This window comes from Perna viridis, chromosome 14 (assembly GCF_037379345.1).
Source record: "Perna viridis isolate PV_CMFRI_1.1 ecotype Kerala chromosome 14, ASM3737934v1, whole genome shotgun sequence".
Lineage (NCBI taxonomy): Eukaryota > Metazoa > Mollusca > Bivalvia > Mytilida > Mytilidae > Perna > Perna viridis.
Genome location: NC_142458.1, coordinates 17,840,485 through 17,860,419, shown reverse-complemented (window position 1 = coordinate 17,860,419; position 19,935 = coordinate 17,840,485). Strand labels below are relative to the sequence as shown.

Here is a 19,935-nt window from a genome sequence, read left to right as displayed (position 1 = left end):
TATCCCAAAAGTACACCTATCAATTGTCCCATTCAGTCACTGCATATAGGATCTAACAACTCTCCATTCTACATTCTGTTCTGATGACTCTTCTGAACAGCTAATCAGATTTCATCTTTCATGATTTTGAATAGTTGTTAGATCATACATGCTGTGACTGAATGGTAGTTAATAGGTCTTATATTAATAAGATTGCATATATATATGGGTTCTGCTGTGCACATTAATATAGAGACCGGGGCCAAAAAGTAAAATGTCTGTTTCCTGCTACCCTGCTTACTCTATTTTTTTAGCCTACCCTAAACAATTTATGGCCATTTTTGCTGAAGCACCGTTAAAGTTTAGATTGATTCCCCATTAACTTAATGTAAAATATTTTTTGAAAAATAATGTAATTTCCCTACCTACCTACTCTTTTCTTTTCATGCTGGTAGCATGAAACAAGACTATTATTCTTTTTTTTTGGCCTGATCATAAAATCATTAACAGTATGCTCAAAATAATTTACATGATAATATTACCAGTTAGGATGAACTTGTCTACATTATAATCCGTTGACTGTCATTTATTTATGACATACTTTTTAAATTATCTTTTTTAATTAATGAAATATGGACATTGATTTGTACATCAGAATTTTTCCTATTCATTATTAAGAACACTAATAAAAACTGATTTACAAACATCTTTACTCCTTTCTGAAAATAATCCACTTTAGTTCAATAAGTTCATATATGGGTAGTTTGTGAGAATTTGATAAAAATAGAACTCAACCACGATTCTTATGACATTAATTGAGAGATATTAAACACGGAAGTGAAACCACAAATGGTGAATCATAGTACAAGGAACAAAGAGAAGTACATTAAGTACAGGCTCTGACCACAGGTATACAGGATCTTTTTTTTAATTTTTATTCAAAAACAATAATATTGTCTATTTAATAACCATTAACTTTCAATTTTTAAAACTCTGTAATGATGTCACACTGATTATAGCAGTTTTACTATCAAGCTATTTTTGCGATTTAAAAAACGTATTTCATAACCCTGAGTATCTATGGCTCAGATCGTAGAACTAACATACCATTTAAGGCCTTATGAAACAAAATAAACAAAAGAAATGTCTGTCTTAGTTGATCAGGATTTTCCTAACAAAAAACATCAATCGTTTAAGGCCGCAGAAATATCATTATTCAGTGGCTGATCCTGGAAGGGTTCTGGGGAAATGGAACTTCCCTTGCTCTTCTGACATTGGAAAATTTTTAGGGTAAAAAAGAGCAAATGATTCAAATGATTACTTGGATTTCCACCCCCCTTCAAAAATACCTTGACCCTTCCCCATTTATAAACTGCTGAAATATGTCTGCGTTTTTGTTCTGGGTTTTCCTAGGATTGAAGATCTAAACTCTGATCATCATTCATTCTAACTACTGTTGTTTTTAATTTGTAAAATCCAATAAAAATCAAGTAAAATCTAGTCATAACTAAACCCTGTTAACTTGAAGTATAAACACCCTACTAAAAATTAACTAATATCATAAAACATGAAATTTATAAAAGCAAACAACTTCCAAGACAAAAGATATCTAAGGATTTATAAGGCAATTTCAACAGGTATACAGTTAGTAGAACAGGAAATTCTTTAAATCTCAAGGTTTTTATGCTAATGCAGTGTTTGTGGATTGTAAATTTACAAATTACATGACAACAGGATGTAAATTTGACCACTTTATGTAATGTGGGGTTGTTATTGTTGTCCATAATTCCCCATTATAACCTAACTTCAAGGTGGTTGATGTAATACTTATGTAAATACATGGCTTCTCTTTACATTACAATTTATGGCTAAATGCAAACTAACAGCAAGAATTTGTTTCTATAAATTAATTTATTCAACATGGTAAACAATCTTCTTTGCAATTGTTTAAGTTTACAGAAACTTAAGAGGGAAAATAGCAAAATCATTTGCAATGCAAAGCTGGCATTGGTATTTCCCAACAAACATAGTTAAAAGGTCTACAGTTTGGAAAGGAAAAGTTAAAAGCAAACAGTTGAAAATCGTCAAACCTTCACCAAGCATCAAGTGCTGACAATGATTGAAGTAAAGATATAAGATAATTACAGTAATATTAAAGGAGATTTCGGTATATATATATATATAATTATTAAATTGTATCAATATTTCATATGTGGTAAACTTGTATCCAGACTGCTTTCCATAGAGCTGAGTGGAAATTCAATGAAAAGTTTTTTTAATGCCATGTATTTTTTGCGGGAACCAGCTTTACTCCTTACATGTATGACAAAATTATCCTGAAAGTGAAAATAAATATCTATCTTTCCACTTCTCTATTAATAAAAATAAATTTACCACCAAGAAGAAAAAAAAACTTTTTTTCAAACTATCAAATCATTAGTATTTCAAGCAACTATTATGATACAAATTAATAATAACAAAAAATTTTGATTTTCATTCACAGGTAAATTCTCTTCCCTTTATTCACTAGCTCTGTTAAAGAAAAAAGACATTTAAAAGTTAGTACACAGCTAGCAACCTGCACGTTTCATGTTTGTGCAATAAAACTTACTTTGTGGAGTTGTAGGAGAGACAGTACTTTGAGTTGTCTCTGTTGAGTCATCTGAAATAAGCAGGTATATGTTAGTGAAGGCATTTGATACAGGATAAATAATGAAAGCAGGGTTAATAGGCAAACTTATCTATCTGTGACACAGGTCAAAATTTGCCATTAAACAGATTTCTTTAAAAAAGAAAGCCAGTACAGTTCTTTTATACTTATAAACTTTCTACATTTCAGTATAAAAAAATAACATATGAGACGCAATATCTATTTTCAATATTTTGGAATGCCATTTACCGTAGTTATCAGTATTTTCACAGTCAATCATCAAAAATAATAACAAACATGTGACTTGCATTTCAACAGAATAGAATCTGAGTGTCTTTAAGGTCAAAACCAAAGGTAAAAAGCGAAACTATGCCTACTAAGTCGAGAAAAAAATCATATGCTTCATGTATTTGTCTTGTGTTTCTATGGCTACTGACCAAATACTAGTAGAGGGAAGGATAGTATCAATTAAAATTTATTTATTAAAAATAATTTTGAATCTCAACAGAAAAATATAACAATATTGTCTTAAGACTCAAGTACAACCACAGTCATGTAATAATTTGAAACTAGTAATTAGAGTTTACATAAAACTTTCCAAATTTGGAATTAAAGAAAGAGCAGTCACATCTAAAAATAAGAAATTGTAGACTTGAAAGAGGGCGGTTCCCTATATATATATAACTGAATTTCATGCCATTTGAATAAAGACAGTCATGCCATGCAGCAGGCAAATAACATAATAAAATTTGTGATTTGGTGTACCGTTGGAATACTAAGGTAAACTGAGCGGACCAAATTGAGCAGGAGATGTTGATTTTATTTTATTTTCTATAGAAAACTTCTTGTCGTCTGTTACTTCCGGTTAAATAAGTATCGAACCGGTTCAGGAACAATCTTATATATCCGGAAAATTAAACTTCAAAAAAATAGTGAAATATACTTACTTATATTAATAACATAAAACACTACTATCACAGCTATGCCTGCTATAAGTCCTAGAATAACTATTAGGAATATGATAATGAAACAGATTTTCCTTGTCTTTGTTTTCGTCGGATTTTCGTCACTAGTCCGATTGCTTTCTACACGCTTTTGTTTTGATTTTTGAGAATATACAGAACTATCTGAATGTGAAATCACAAAAACATCATCATTGTCGTGTGGGTCATAACGACCAGTGTCAAACTGAATCGAAGAAACCCTCTTTCCAGAAGATCCATCATCAGTGCTTGAAGGACGGAACGCTAAATTACGAAAATAATTTCCGGTTTTTTCAGAGTCAGTCGGAGACGGCGTCGATTCACTTACTTTATATTTCTGCAAATAGAGAAAAGTAAAAGTAAAAAAAATAGAATGTTTACTTTGATTTCCATTTCAAAATAAAAACTGTAGACTCAAAGATGTTCCTTCTGGTGCATTTAGGAGTCAGTCATTTTGTTGCAAATTGAGGAATCGTCGACACAGGATTTTGGGATCAATAGAATAAATTTCAGAAATTTACAATTGTACAAAAAACTAAATTATTATGTAATAGCAGGAATACGTTTTGCTCTCAATTTTTGCAAATACGGTTTGTAAAATACTAACTAGTAAGCGAAGCACTCTTCTAGTGTTTAAAGCCGACCGCATGATTCAAGGAGCAGTTGACAACTGACAATCCAAGTGGAGAAATCTTTGTGATCATGTTTTTTATTATTATTATTATTATTGGATTAAGGCTCATCCCTTGTGAAAAATGTTTTACCCCAACCACCTATATTTTTTAATATGATACCCAAAAATACTAGTTTGCAGAGAGGAAACAGATACTCTAAAAAAAGTTTTTTGGGGAAATAAAATCCATTCAACAGTAGCAATATTGAAGAAATATCCCAATTTTTTTTATCTCCCTGTCCAAAAATATCTTAAAGAGTATTAACCAAAAATATATATTTGAGTACACGTACTTCTATTTTTAGTATACCAGGGGAAATAAATTTCTATAGGGCACGAATCCAACAATGCTATCCTACCTTTTTAAGCACAAAGCATATCACCTTTTCTTCAATAGAGATGAAAAATGCCTGATCTCGACAGCTGCCTACACATATATTCATGGTATTTTTTTTTTGTCATACATACATGTAAATCGAGTAATCAAAGTTTATATGGTGAAATTAAGCGGCACTTACTCTTATATCGATTCGACAATTTCCTCCTACGTAAACGATACAGAACGATTTCAAGAGGCAAAAAGAGGGTTCAAAGGAACGAATAAAACAACAGGCAATTAACTGCAGATTTCTTAAGAAAGTTTTGAGCATAACGAACTCCAAAGTATAGTTTTATTCTGAACCCAAACTTTGAATAGAAGTTAAATTTTTATTTAATTATAATGCATAAAAAAGATTGTCCCCACCTCTGTAGAAAACAATTGTAATAAGTAATATTTTTTTATTTCCGGACAATCGATGTACTTTACACTTTAGATTACCGCGACCTTTCCTTATTTGCCGAATCGTTTGTACATATAATGTACAAAAATGTATACAAACGATGAACGGAAACTATTTCAAAATACTAAAATAAAAATTCTTAGGAAATTTGGTCAATTGCATTAACTGGATCCCTGTTTTATTTTCTTTCTCGATCCCTCTAAATCAATATAGAAACCCGTGTTACCAGTTTTGGTGTTTTATAGGTAAGTAGTAATCCAAAATACTAAATGATTTGCAAGTACTCATTCTGATGTGGTACCATCATATGGTATAATATCTAATTGAATTTCCGTCTCTCACTTAGTAAAACTAAGATAAAGTGCTTATGCTTCCTTTGAATTGATAATTCTTGACTAGAAACACAATATACTGATATACTGTTAATCTTAAATATTCACTTCAAAACATACTAGCATCCGAAAAGATATCCAAGCATTTGTGCTGAAATAAACCAGAAATAATGAACCGCAATAGAAACGAACGGTTAATTGGTAACGCGCTATAAAACCTGGTTTAATCCACTTTTCATACTTTGAAATGCCTGTTTACCAATTAAATCTGGCAAATTGCGGTGGTTTTCAACTCTACAGTTTTTACCCTGCCACTTGTTTATACTAACTTTCCTTTCGACTACTCCTTTTATTTGTTCGGTAATTTTGTAAATATTACCCTTAACCATGTGATTTCACGAAACTACTCTTAATAACCTTTGTGGTGACTAAATACTGTCTTACTAGATCTACTGTCTATAAACTATACCTACTGTCTATAAACTAGACCTACTGTCTTACTGGATCTACTGTTTTACTGATCTAGTATCTTACAGGATCTACTATTTTACAAGATCGACTGTCTTACTGGATCTAGTGTCTTACAGGATCTATTGTCTTACAGGATGTACATACTGTCTTACTAGATCTACTATCTTATTGGATCTACTGTCTTACTAGATCTACTAGTGCTATCTACATTTACATGACTTAAAAATATGAAATACAATTAAGTAAATACGATAACATACGAGGTGACTTTAGGTATAATATACCAATAGCAAATACTCCACCGACAATCCCAAAGACTAAGCCGTAACTTGACCCGGTTCAAACATACGCAGAAATTTGTTAGTTAAACTGAACTAAATGTACAAGCAAATTATACTGTACATGTAATTTATCTGTTTTATACATACCCTTTGTCTAACATCTTGTTGACCAGAAATCGACAGTTTCTTCGGTGGCTTAACATTTTCATCAGCCATTTTAAATTTACATTAAGAATAATACAACTTTGAAGTGTTATGTGTCTTCAGTTCCAACTCGAATTAAATCTTTCCCAAAATACCACACTGTATATATGAAAAGAAAGTCAATGGAAATTTAATCTATTTTTGATGCGACCAGAGGTTTGTCTATATGATTCACCTGGACAGGTTACCTGTTTGAGGTCATAAGTGGTATACATATTTCTGCATGTACTTATACTGCAGTTAACCTATAGATGTTTACCTTACAGCTAACCCTTATTTATCAACACCGTGACGTGAGGGCTCCTCAAAACGTTAAACCACTGGTTAGTCCTTTTCCGAAAACAAGTTAAACAAGGAATAAAATTAATTACTGTTTATAGCTATCTCTTTTTTAGTTAATTACATGTACATGTAGTTAAAATATAAAGTGTACACCTGGTATGTATTCATCAAACTATACTTTTTATGTTGTTTGTGTTTGTGTGCATCCGAAATGAAGGATCGTCTAGTCTTAGTGACAAGGTCTCCGGTAGCCTGTTTTCACTGAATGGGGAAGTGGGAATCGTTAAGTGCATTCCTTCTAGTCGTATAGACTACTCCTATTAAATGCTAATTTACTATATAATACTGACTTAAAGACTAGGCATACATATTTTTGGCCTAATAAGATATTAAATAACGGCCCAATTAAAATGACAGATTCCACCTACATAATACTAGATACAAAATCAAAGGCGATTTCGATGGTTTGGACATGCTTTGGGAATGCTAAGTTCAGGCAAGCATCTAGACAGTCCCTAGATGGATACTGCGAAATAAATGACCAACAGGCCAACCCCAAAACCTGTTGAAGAGTTAAGCTAGTTGAAGATGATGACATGGGCTAAAGCAGAAGTTTTGGTAAAGAAGGAACCGGTGTTGAGTGGAGAGACTTTTTGTTGACCTTGTTCTCCGGTGGGTGTGAAGATAATATGTAGGTAAGTAGGACCAAAGTAGGTACACAGATAGACATGTATATGTACTAAAGGAGCAGTAATTTGAATAGGATCAAATTTAGAATTAAATACTATTGGCAGGACCAGAAATAAAGAAATAATTTAGATTTAAGAATGGATAAAAATTTCATAGGTCAGTGAATCAACAAAATCAGAATCAACACAAAGCAACGGTTGAAAATTTTTCATCGGAATTAAACAAGATAAAATGCCAAAAATGCAATTTCCCTTAATAAGACGACAAATATCACGGGAAATGGTTTCATATGACACAATCGTACAATGAACCCAATCAAAAGCTGTCTTCCTTGTATGCGTATGCATGCTAGATATCGTTATCCATAGTATCTATGCATTACTTTGTTTATAATGACAAGTAACTGTCTCAGTGCAACATACTAAATGCAATTCAGTAAACTAATACATGTAAAGAGGTGTAAAAGATCCCATAAAAGATTTGGTACAAATAAATGAGTCATCAGTTATGTTGACAAAAGTATATAATACGTCCAAACTACAAAATTGTATATCTAGAGTCGGGTATCAGAGTGTATATTGTATGCTGTTGCATAATTGCTTTCAAACAGTAAACCCGCACATCCAGCGATACGGGTATACATGTATTATGAAACTGTATATGTATATATACATGTCTGAATTATATCGTAAGGAACATCAATAACTTTTTTGACACCTATAATTAAGTTTATCGAGCGGAAAATTTATACGAAAACCTCACACTGAAAACGTTAATCATTGGCAAAAGGATGGCTACAATTTTTTTTTTTTTTTTTTTTTTTTTTTTTTTAGCAAAAGATAACGGTGGCCAAAAGATCATTTATATATCCCTAATTTTACTAGTATCAATTTAAAAAAAGATCGGTATAATATATGTTGTTTAGAGATACATCTAAAAGGCTAAAGATTAAGCTTCCATAACTACGCACCTCGTTTAAAAGTCGCTCTTGCTTTAGGCAGCCAAATACACAAGTACAAATCCTGTTTTAAAGGTTGACCATCCGGATTGAAATCATGTGAAGGCTGCTAGATTTTTAACTTTGGAACTTGGAATAAAGCGTTCATGTAGCACATATCAGCCGGGTCAAAAAATGTTTGATAGTGTAATATGGCTGTCTCATCTAGAATATAAATTTTGTAAATTTAGAGGTAGAAATTAAATGCTAACATATGGTTTATACTGAAGAGCGGATAGAGTAGAGAAAACAACAACGCATAATGAAATTAAAGAAATGAAGTAACGATTGATCGAGTTTTAAAGTACGAATTACAAGACACTCGCGCCCAGATAAGTCACAAAATTTTCAGTTTTGCCCTAAAATGAAAAATATTTTATCAGTCAGAAGGGTCCTTCCTTCGGAATCATTTTCAAATCACTAAGAAGGGCGAACAATTTTATTTAATGTAAAAGAGATGTATGAATTATTACATATAAACAAAATGTCAAAGTGGTAAAAGTTTGAGTTGAGGCTCGTATGTTTGAATAGACGAAACGGGTCTTCCGACAACAAATAAAAGAACAGCTATATATACACGACGAGAATATATAAATCTCACACGAAACAAATTGATCCCTTGGCGATAACGGACAATAAATCAACATTCAGCGTCATCGAGATAAACTTGATAGCTAGGTCGAAAAGGTGAAACAACTGGAATTGTGCCGTGTGTTGCAAATAGGAACATGCCGCTCAAGGGACGAAATGAAGAGATAGTATCACGAGATGATCGATCATAGCATTGCGAACCGCACAGTCTCAAAATGATGAATGTTATTTGGTTCATCAAATCACAGTGGTCTGAAACTTCTTTCATTCCTTACAAAACGGTTGCTTTCAATGTCTGAAAAGAGGGGCAGATCCAGGATTTTATATTAGGGGGCGCAGTTAAATATTTTAAATATTCTTTTAGAGTGGGTGCAATGTAGATATCATTTGTGGTAAAATTAGCGAGAAATTAAAGTTTCAACCTAAAACTGCCTAAATCTTCCCATGACAACCCATGCTTTGCAAATTTTAGGGGGGGTGGCACACGCCCGCCACGCCCCGCCTGTATCCACCCCGAGACTCTTTGATTCATTTGATTTCCGCTAGAATCTTGGTTCTCGTGACTGCTCTAGATCTTAGACTATAGAAATAAAATTTGACAATTCAGGAGGCCAAACGTGACAGTGTTCATATGAAAAAGTAAATAATATTACGTAATTAAGCCGTTTGAATTTTTTCCGTCTACAGTAAATAACTGATATGATATCTCACAAAGGTGTATCAATAAGAGTCTATTTCCGTGTTCGCCTACTACACATTGAACGCAATATACTGGCATATTAGTATACTAAGGGTGGTTAAAGTGAAGGTCACGTTTAAATGGAATCCGTATTATGACTCTGTATGGAATTATTTTATAGGTAACGACTGGGTGAACGCCCACGGCATCGACCAACTAATATACATTATTTAAAAATATTACTTAAATAATTCTTATGTTTTTTTTTATAGATTTATGGGATTTATTACATGTATGTGAATTGCTGACTTTTTTCCATTCATTATTGTACTGTAGACCAGAAATATCATTATTTTATAAGTTTATTCTATGTATTTGATTACGAAAGAAAATCAGTTTCTGATTACCTAAGAAAATATGCAATGATTATTTGATTATACTTGTAAAATGTGACATTATATTTCGAATCTTTCATTCGTTATATTATCATGATTTCAGAATTCGATGATGACAGAATTAAACGCCACGTATGCATGTGTGATAATGGAATCATTGTCAAAATTCAGAACAAACAGAAAAAAAATGAATGTTAACTAAATCCGGGTAACTAAAGGAATATTGTCAACACAGACATTCCTATGTCATTACAATTTTAAAGAAGCTCAAAATTAGTGACGACATCATTTTCAGAAGTCGAGGACTATCCAGCACACCTGACAAGTGAAGTTAAATTAAGTTGATCGTATGTATTCCCAGTTCCAAATTTCAAAGGAGTATATAACCCCCATAAAATTCAGTGAATCATAAATTGGTAACGTTCAAATCTACATACCATCCTTACTACCTACAAAGTTTCATGAAAATGTGTGCATGCAATAATTACCGAGGACTCACAAAAGTGTGTAGGACAGACTGACAGACAGCTAAAGTGTTTCAAAACATCGACGTTATTTTTTTAAAGAAATATATATGTCACAATTGTACTTTAAGTGTCCTCATATATGACCACGAATTTAAATTCCAGACTGCTATATATCTGCATACTTGCTCGTATTTTCATATTCATTAGAAGAAAAGAACGAACTTAGTATAAAACAAGAAAATACTAGTAGCAAGTGAATTGTCTAAATTGCCTACCAAAATTTTACGACAAATTGGTAAGTTGAAATATGTCCAAAGTAAATACTCGATAGTCTGTGTCATATAAAACAAACACTCCTCTGATAATTAGAATATCATATTTACAAATAAGAATTCATATTTCGTAAACCCTCATTATACCTGTAGGCTGGGAAATCGGGAAACCCTCCCTCATTGGAAGCGAAAACGTGTGACAAAATATATATGGGGTTACTCTAAAAACTTATTTTGGTTATTGCGGAGACTAGGTTATTGAAATATACTTTTATGTACCTTTCAACGTGTAATCTTTTTTAAAAATCCATTTTATGTCTTATCCATGATATTATTTCAAGTTATACAGAGGTAATAAATCTGTGATAGTTTAGGTATGAACAATATATCAGTGGTACATGTGTAAGGTTGCCATTTTGTTTTGTTTTGTTTTGTTGTTTTGTTTGTTTGTTGTTTTTTTTTTTGTTTTGTTTTTGTTTTTGTTTTTGTAACATAGAAACACATTAATTTGTCTTTTCTAATCTGGTATTAAGAGTGAGGGCAAGTCCGTCTGGTATCCGACTTGGGAGTTTCGGGCCAAAACTAGTCTTCATGGTTATACAACTTCCACAGAAAAGCTTTCCTGACATCCCCGAATGAAACCATTATAAGTAATATGTAACTATGTGTTATCATGATAACATACAAAACCCCAATGATAACTAACTCCGCCCTGTTAGTTTTATGTCTAAAATCTAGGTCACTGAGTTAAATTATAGGTCTAGTCAAGAAAAAATGATGCAAGCAGAACTTTCTGAATTGTATGCAATCGCGTGTCTGAGAGAGACATTATACAGGGTGATATTTTTGAAATACTCTTCTTGAAATTAGATAATATAGCCCTAAAACTGGTAAATACTGGTATTATTGGAATGCTGGTCAGAATAAATGTCGAGTGTGGGAAAATATTTGGACCAATACCCTGCTCTAATTCTTATTTACTACTTCCACGGAAATAAAAGATAGATTTCAGATTGCACAACGTAGACGTACGTGGACAACCAACAAATCACTTACATGTATTTTAAACCCTTAGTATTTATCTAACCAGTCGACAAGTTTACAAATTTGCTGACAAAAATAATGTATGACTTTAAAGCAACTTCTAAAAGGACATGTTACGAAAGCGACTTACCATCTTTCCCTTCAAATCTAGTTCCATATTGCAACAGATCCAAATAAAAACTAAAAGATTTAAATACCCATGGTATTTATATAACGATTCAACTGCAGGAATGCTCCTGTTATTAATATAAGAAATATTTTAAGTTGAACTGTTCATGGTTCATAATTTTCTATACCCGAATTACTTTAAACTGTGATACATAAATACAAAGGGGTTTCCCATCGATTGAAGTCGAGCGAAGCGACCTTGAGTGTCTATAACGCCCGCTTTGACGTTTCGCTTATTTATTTAAAAATGGTAGGGTAGTATCCTTAAAGAATTTCAATAACGTGGATTTGACATATTTTGTGGTTAATGACATCTCAATAAATGCACCTTGCAATGGATGAACAGATTCGTCTTTTTATGCTTCATCTGTTCAAGCCTTTTATAGTCAATGTAAATACATATAGTACTGTGTTAACCCCAAATTAAATTATTCAGACGTCATCTTGGAATTTGTTAAAAAATACAGCTTTTCGTAAAATCTGTATATATTGTCATGCCGATACATGGATAATTCGGCAATGTTTCCTAGTTGTCCTCAAGTTGTCTTGTTATCAGTCTGTGGCCTTCAAAAACTCTTCTGGGAAAATTCTAAATAAGCAAATAAAGAAATACTACGAACAAAGAGTTTAAGAAATATATAAGACAAGCCTCAAGAGACAAACGTTTAATTTCGTTTGAGAGCCACCCTTGCTATAGTCCAAAAAAAATGTTTCGCCTAATTTGTAGAAATTTGCCCCTTTTCATTTCATTTACATAGCCTTACACAAAGGACAAATTTTACAATATCAGCTTAAAATTTTGTATGAAGCTCTATAAATACCAGTTCGATCACTAACAGGAGGAGTTTCTAGTAGAGGTACGCGACAGTTCCAAGCTGCTTCTGGTGGTGAACCCGTATATTAAAGCTTCATAACATGCATCCTTAAATTACATATGTTGATAAGATTTCAAGCTCCTGTGGTTTGACAGTACATATTCGTAAGAAAAAAAAGATCTATACGTGTATTAATTGTAACTAAAACGCCTTTATACCGGAGTTGATTGTAACCAAAGATGCCCTAAACACAACATCAAGAGAAACCAATGATCATATGTTAAGGTCAACCAAGACGAGACAAACATCTTTTACATCCGACATTCTTTTCCTTAGACAATGTTGTATTTACCCTTTCTATATATTCAGTTATAACCTGGGTCAAATTAAATGCGCCATCAATTCACATGATAAAATCTAAATGATTTATCACGAATGAAACCTAATTCTTAAATTTGACATAAAGTCACCATTTCTGTGTCAAAATCACCAACATCTTTGTAATGGAATCAAATTAATTCAACTTACCATTACCACGTGTGAAAGGTTTATTCCAAAAAGGTGTAAACAAATATTATGACATCAGTGTGTAATTATTTGGTGATTTTTCATTAGATAAACGACATAAAATTTGTCTGTGATTACTTAGTACTACTGAACAAATATATTAACAACATTACAAATATTTCCCCCATTCACCTGGATGTTTTCACCTGGGTCACTATAGTGTGGCATGAAATCGATTTTTTTCTCTTATTATTGTTCCATAATATGTCAATTTAAGAACCTGGCAGATGCATTTAAACTCGTATTATCCCAATCTAATTAGCTTATGCCTTTTTCGTGCAATATGATTGGTTGTTAACATTTTACGAACTCATCAATGACAGTTTTTAATAACTGAAAATTCAATGTACATATCGTAAACAACATGTCTACCATCGCTTTGTCTAAATAGAGCAGTTTAGAGGCTTAAAACGGTATTATCTGCTTTATTCTATCAAATTTCGGCATTGCATATTTGAACCTTCAATTTTTGAAAGAATAAAGTTATCAGTAGCCCGTAAATACTGTGAATATTGAAATTGACAGCCATGTCACGTTCACAGGCCCTTGGGACCTGGATTTTTTTTTCATCACAAAAAATATCAAATCATTTTGTTTCCACATTTGAATTATTATATGTGTTCTCAGACAAGTCCGCTTGCTATTTAATGCTGTTTATACTATGCCCAGTTTTTTCGTTTATCTCCTATAAATCCAGGTCCCAAGGACCTGTGGTCAAGTTGTCGGTTGAATGCCGCCATTTGCAATGTCTATTTCACTTAATGAGAACATTCAAGAGAATAAACATACATAGTGAATGGTCCGATTTTACACATCGATAAATTCTGGAAAAAAACAGTGTTTAATCATATAAGTTTTGTAGAACCGATTGTGTTGAAATATATCAAATTGAATGAAATATAATAGTACTTATATATAGCGTGTCCAAGAAAAAAAAACTTGTGATTTGTTGTATAGATAACAAAGCACAGTAACATTTTTGCTGTGGATTGTAAAAGATACAGAACTACCTCTTACACTCCAAATAAAGGGGTGATTTCATATGCATTCTGAATGTTTCTTACGCAATATAGAGCATTGTTACCGTGAGTATTCGGCCTAATAGATATTCATGCGGTCTTGTATTTACCATTTATGCTATTATTTTCACCTGAACAGGTATGCAAGGTCTGAATGTTACATGTACAACTTTCCCCTTTTGATCCGAGCATTATTAACGAGCATTCACCCCATTCAAGCATGAAATTGTTTGTCTAAGGTTATCCGGAATCACTTTCACCTTGTCACCTGAGAGGTATGCGGAGACATATACATGTGAAGGTCCAATGGGTGCCAGAAGACAAGCAAACATATTTTACCATTGGTAGTCTGGGATCTTAAACTCCGCGTCAAAAAATGACAAACAATGACGTACCGTTTCGAAACATAAAACGGCTATAAAATCTGCATTTTGAAAAGATTTTACTGAATATTGAATTTAATTGATTTTGCTTAGTTGAAATATCCGTTAGATACCACGATATAAATTGTTTTAGAATGATCTTAAACTAACCGCAAAGCAATTTGAAAGGAGAAGTGCCAAGAAGGTTTTCAACAATTGAGAAAAGTTAAATAGTTCCCTTGACTCAAATTTCGCCGAATCAAAAAGGTGGTGTAGTCGACGATGCACACCTCCAATTTTTCTTATTTTTCTTACCAAATATAGAAGGTATCCTCTATCGATTTCAGTGTTGAACGGATGGATACCATTTTGTTTTCTGTTGACAAAAAAATCTGAAGGCAAACAATTGCAGGAATATAACGTGGCGAGCACACGGAGATTTCTTTCTTGGGCCCTAGCTCCCATATGAAAAAAAGTTTAGACCGTTCCTAAAGATGCTGTTTTCACTTCCATTGAACCCACAGTCAACGGCTGCAATACCTGCATCGGGCCAGTATTTTTACGTTTGTAAATTTAAGATCTCATAAGACACGCACTTTTATTGTTTTTTTTAGAATATTAACCACAAATCATCATGCATCATGCATGAATCATCTGATCGTTTGCATACATGTATAAATATGACCTTGATATTTAACAAACCATAACTCATATTGAATTACATATATCTATACCGCGTGGTCACTATTCAAAGAAAGACTATATGAAAGTTGTTATTTTCATAGAGCTGTAAAACAGTAAGTTATAAGGGTGAAATAAAACAAGACAGCACAGACGTTACGCACGCTATTGCGAAAAAACACGCCTATCTAAACTATAAATGACTATTGAAAACAATCAAAACTGTGCTTATGTGAAAGCTGTATACTTTTGGAATCGGAACAAATTTAATTTCTGAATATTTGTTGCACACGGTACTTCTAATTCTTTATTATCAATTAAACTTTCCGAAAAACCGTAAAAACGTCAAAATTCCGTATGTCAGGTGTAACATACTGTTGGTCCAAAAAAGCTAAAACAGTGAATTGCGCTATTGCAGAAGGTATGAAATTCGCCAAATTTTGCTTGGAAGAATAATTTCATGTGTTCTTTTTGAGATAATTATCGAAATTGCGTTAATTTAAGGCAAACAAAATATTCAGTGCAAAAATGAAAGTGTTGGTAAATAGTCATATTTCTAAAAGTGCTCAGTAATCAAATTCTGTTATTAATGTAAGAACTTATTTATACAATATTCTTTTCAGATTAATTTTTCCTAAAAATGTACATACTTTCAGCAATTCTACGTCAGCATTTGATAAAATTTTCAATATAAGCAATAAAGTTACGTCTTTTTGAAAATGTCTGGCAAAATGTCAGATGTCAATATTTTCCGGGTTTGTTGAGAAAATTTCATGCTCCAACGTTATTCTACAATCAGCTGAGAATTTCTTCTATGAAATAATGATACTGTGTAATTGTACATACACTTAGGAATACATATATTTAATTTTTTTATGGTTTAAGCCATTTAAAACGGATAAAATTCGAACAAAAATATCTAGCGATTTGTCGAACTTTCACTTTTTGAACGTTTGGAACGTTTTACGTCAATCTGAAAATTGTGAAATAAATAAATAATTTCCGCTTTAGTTGACAAGAACCAGACACTTATACTCGTCTCTGTAATTACAAGTATAGAACATGCAACTGAAGAGACGAAAAATTCAGAATCAAAGCGATATAAAAAGACTAAGAGTATCTGTATTTTGTGTTATTAACAAACAGAAAAATAAACCAAAATAAGAATAGAATAGAATAGAATAGAATAAATTCTTATAGTTTATAGGAATTCGATCGGAGTAGAGTGACTGAAACGCAAAATAGTGTTGACAGAAATTTTAAAATGTATAGAAAAGCAGAATGCTAATAGATAAAATTAATGCAGAAAATGGAGTCATAATTTTTTTTTTATTTTGGTTAACGCAAATGAGCAAAAAAGAAAATCAATCAACTATCTAATGGGTGTTGATGAAAGCCCGATTTTCAGATGGATAGAAAGCTCTTTCAATCGAAATACTAAGTTGTGAATGGTCCAATTTCTTCTGTTGGTACTTGTAATATAAAATCATACATGTATATCAATGTTGCGGTTGCATTCCACCCATTTGCAAATTTAATTTACCGGTAGTACTGATAATCAATCTTTTCGATTTTTTACGAAATGTTCAAGATGTTTTAAATAATTGCTACCAATAAAAATTATTGTATATTTTGCTTTACTGTACACGTGTACACGTGTTTCAATAAGCAAGCAAGTATGAAACGAAAAGTGTCGACAAACGTCGAATTCTGATGTTACCGAATAGCGTGCGTAACGTCACTGTTCAGTCAAAATCAAAACAGTTCCTGTAGGCGTTGTCCTGGCCCTACCTTACGAATTAATCTGAAAATTACAAAAAAATGTTGTAACGACATTGAAACTATCAGGAAGCAATACATTTAAAAAAACAATGTGGCACATTCGTTTATTTAGCATTGTATTATTGCCCCAAGTGCATACAATGCATAGTTTCACTTTCTGTCTTGAGGAACAATTTGGAGCACCGGGTTACCCTCCGTAAATCTCTGGCCACTGTCAAACGAATATTACCGATCAAAATAACAACACAAGGCAAAGTATATTACCATCAACATGCCTGTTGTAGAGTTCAGTCAAACATAATACAAAACATTGCACCAAATCAGTAAAAGAAATACAACAGAAGAAAAATAACATAAACGAGTAGCACCATTCTGAATTGAGCATAAAATCTTTCGCTATGATTTACGGCATCCACATCCCAGGGTGGCTATTTTTTTCGGTACTATGAGAATCCACAATATCACGTGTATTAGTGTTGTCATCGGCATTTCCTCTTGGCAATGGTTTGTCTTTGACCACAGTATTTGTCATATTATTAGAATACGGTACGTTAATTCTTTTCAATTCAGATGAGTCGGGCAAAGCCGTCTGGTTAGAACTCGGTTTCCGGACAAGTACATACCCTTTAGGTTTTTCCATCGGTTTTTGCCTTGCACTGTTTCCTGCGTCAGTTCTTTTTATAAGAGTCTTTTGCGAAGACCGTAGGGCAGCACGATTGTTGCCAGTGTACTCGATTTTGTATCGTTCCGAATCATAACCCTTTGAATTGTTTAAGTAGTTCTTGTCAAGAATAGGTTCACTATAATGTGTTGGTCTTTCCGTAATTGGAGGAGGTCTCTTCGTTGATTGGTTGACCTGGGTATTGGTGCGAAAATCTTTTTCTCTTTCAGAATGTTGCTGCTTCTTGGCAGGCACCTCTGCCGGAGATATTGGTTCTGCTCTAACCGATTTTGAGTTCTCTTCACTATCAGGCTCTTCGATAATTGGTCCGTCGACGGGAGTTAACACTCGTCTGTGTTTCGGTCGTCCCTTTGGATGCTTTTTAGCAGCTCTTTGAGGTTGCTCTTCCTCCTCGCCGTTATATCTCCTGGAATCACGAACAAGTAATGTATTTTTTTTTAGTTTTTCATAATTGCAAACGTTTGCGTAGCACAACAAAATCCATTATATTCAAAAGGTGGTCCCCAGCATTAAAAATGACACGGTAATCATACACGGAAATGCCATGAAAGAAATATTATGTATACTTGTCCTAAAATTACATTCCATATATATCAACATACGATTGTACAATAGTCTGGAAGATTACTGAACAATACAGAGCTATTTCAATATTCGTGAAAATAAAACTACTTGATCTATAACCTTCCAATAGTTCCAATTTATAAAATATGAATGTAAATAATGTGCAGCATGAACGGAATGTTTTAAAATCGGAATAATTAGAGTATAACTTACTCAAAGCCCTGTTCACTTGAGTCCGAATTGCCCATTGAGAATCTTACGATGGCTTTTATCAAAGGTAAGTTCAGTCACTAGTCCTAGGATAAGATCTTCGAAGATTTCTTGATTTAGGCCATCACAATCCAGTAACGCCGTCATATATGATTTCTTAAATGAATCGCTACAATCTCTGTCAATGCTGTTTTTGTCTTAAATCATATAGCAACTTATTTCGCAACGATATGGCAAATGTTCACAACAATTTTGTGTTGCCTTCGAATCAACCAGTTGCCAACTGGTCCCGTTATGCGTATATACTTCGGCAAATGACGTTATAGTAGTAATGGCAAAACACCGTTGCATGATTTGGATTTGTTTACTCTAATGCCGTTAAAGTTCACATAGTTTTATATTGTGTAAAGCTATTAATGGAAAGTTTTTGCACTATATCTATTGAATGAAAACGGATCCTATATATTTCGAAAAGGCTATTTATCCTTTCCTACCGAACCGAGTCCGTACTAGATCTTTTAAAAGGCTAAAAGTATTCATTAGAGTAGGTTTATGCTTTTCATTCGACTACAAAATTAAAATCATTAATGCCCATTCTTTATGGAAACGATATATATACTGCCACCGTTAAAATCCCTCCTCTTTCAAAAAATTACCCAGATATCAAAATAGAAAAAATGTAACTGCTTTATAGGGTTATATATATAAAAATTTGAATTGAGTTATTCAACCCACTTATAATAACATTTGAATGACTAAATTCAATTTCTGATATAACACTAGTAACTGGGCTGGAATAAAGGGATGGTGGTTGGAAGAGAAGAAATCGGTTCAGGAAGGAAGGGATTGACAAAAAAAAAAAAAAAACAAAACAAACAAACAAAAACAAGATAGTTAAATTAAATGAAAAGAAAAAAATATCCGTTCCATGCACTTGAAAAAAAGCAGCAGGCCACTGATTCTTTTGGATATGCCTTTTTATTAACTTACATTTTGAATTAGATCGAGAAAATAGGAAACTGCGCGACAAAACGTTACGTTAGAAGCGATTACGTTTTATTCCTTATCGTCATTCATCTATTATACTAATATTTAATTTCTATATGACCCAGTCAATAGGAATGCATGCACATCAAGGTCGAGTCTTGGTGGGTTCAAAAAGTGTAAAGTGTGCAAGTTTTTCGGCTCAATCGCACTCGATCAACTTTTTTGTTTGCTAGAGAACAAGTAAATTTTTGTCTCAAATAACTGAAGAGTGTGATTTTGAATTCGGTGTGCAACTTGTGGAATGTACCCGCGTTAAAACTCGTTTG

At 32.9% G+C, this 19,935-nt stretch overlaps 2 protein-coding genes across 10 annotated transcripts in view; both read right to left on the bottom strand.

The window, feature by feature from the left end:
* Window positions 1-13,407, bottom strand: part of LOC148598465 (uncharacterized) — a 56,174-nt gene extending 42,767 nt beyond the window's left edge. For 3 of the 9 annotated variants that reach the window (XM_088561257.1, XM_088561258.1, XM_088561249.1), the window contains exons 1-3: window positions 4,645-4,997; window positions 3,577-3,949; window positions 2,591-2,641 (exon numbers count right to left, since the gene is read on the bottom strand). In XM_088561257.1, coding sequence (XP_088417383.1) covers window positions 2,591-2,641; window positions 3,577-3,949; window positions 4,645-4,728 — 508 coding nt within the window. In that variant the 5' untranslated portion in view covers window positions 4,729-4,997. Of the gene's footprint in view, window positions 1-2,590; window positions 2,642-3,576; window positions 3,950-4,644; window positions 4,999-5,519; window positions 6,256-6,298; window positions 8,735-11,902; window positions 12,446-13,283 lie in introns of those variants that run through there. The other 6 variants (XM_088561256.1, XM_088561254.1, XM_088561252.1 and 3 more) reach the window with 6 other exon arrangements.
* Window positions 13,408-16,705: 3,298 nt separating this feature from the next.
* On the bottom strand, window positions 16,706-18,907 carry LOC148598464 (uncharacterized). Its single transcript, XM_088561665.1, has 2 exons — window positions 18,626-18,907; window positions 16,706-18,254 (listed from the first exon to the last, which is right to left on the bottom strand). The coding sequence occupies exons 1-2, from the start codon at window positions 18,658-18,660 to the stop codon at window positions 17,570-17,572; spliced, it is 720 nt and encodes a 239-aa protein (XP_088417791.1). The 5' UTR covers window positions 18,661-18,907; the 3' UTR covers window positions 16,706-17,569.
* Window positions 18,908-19,935: the final 1,028 nt, after the last annotated feature.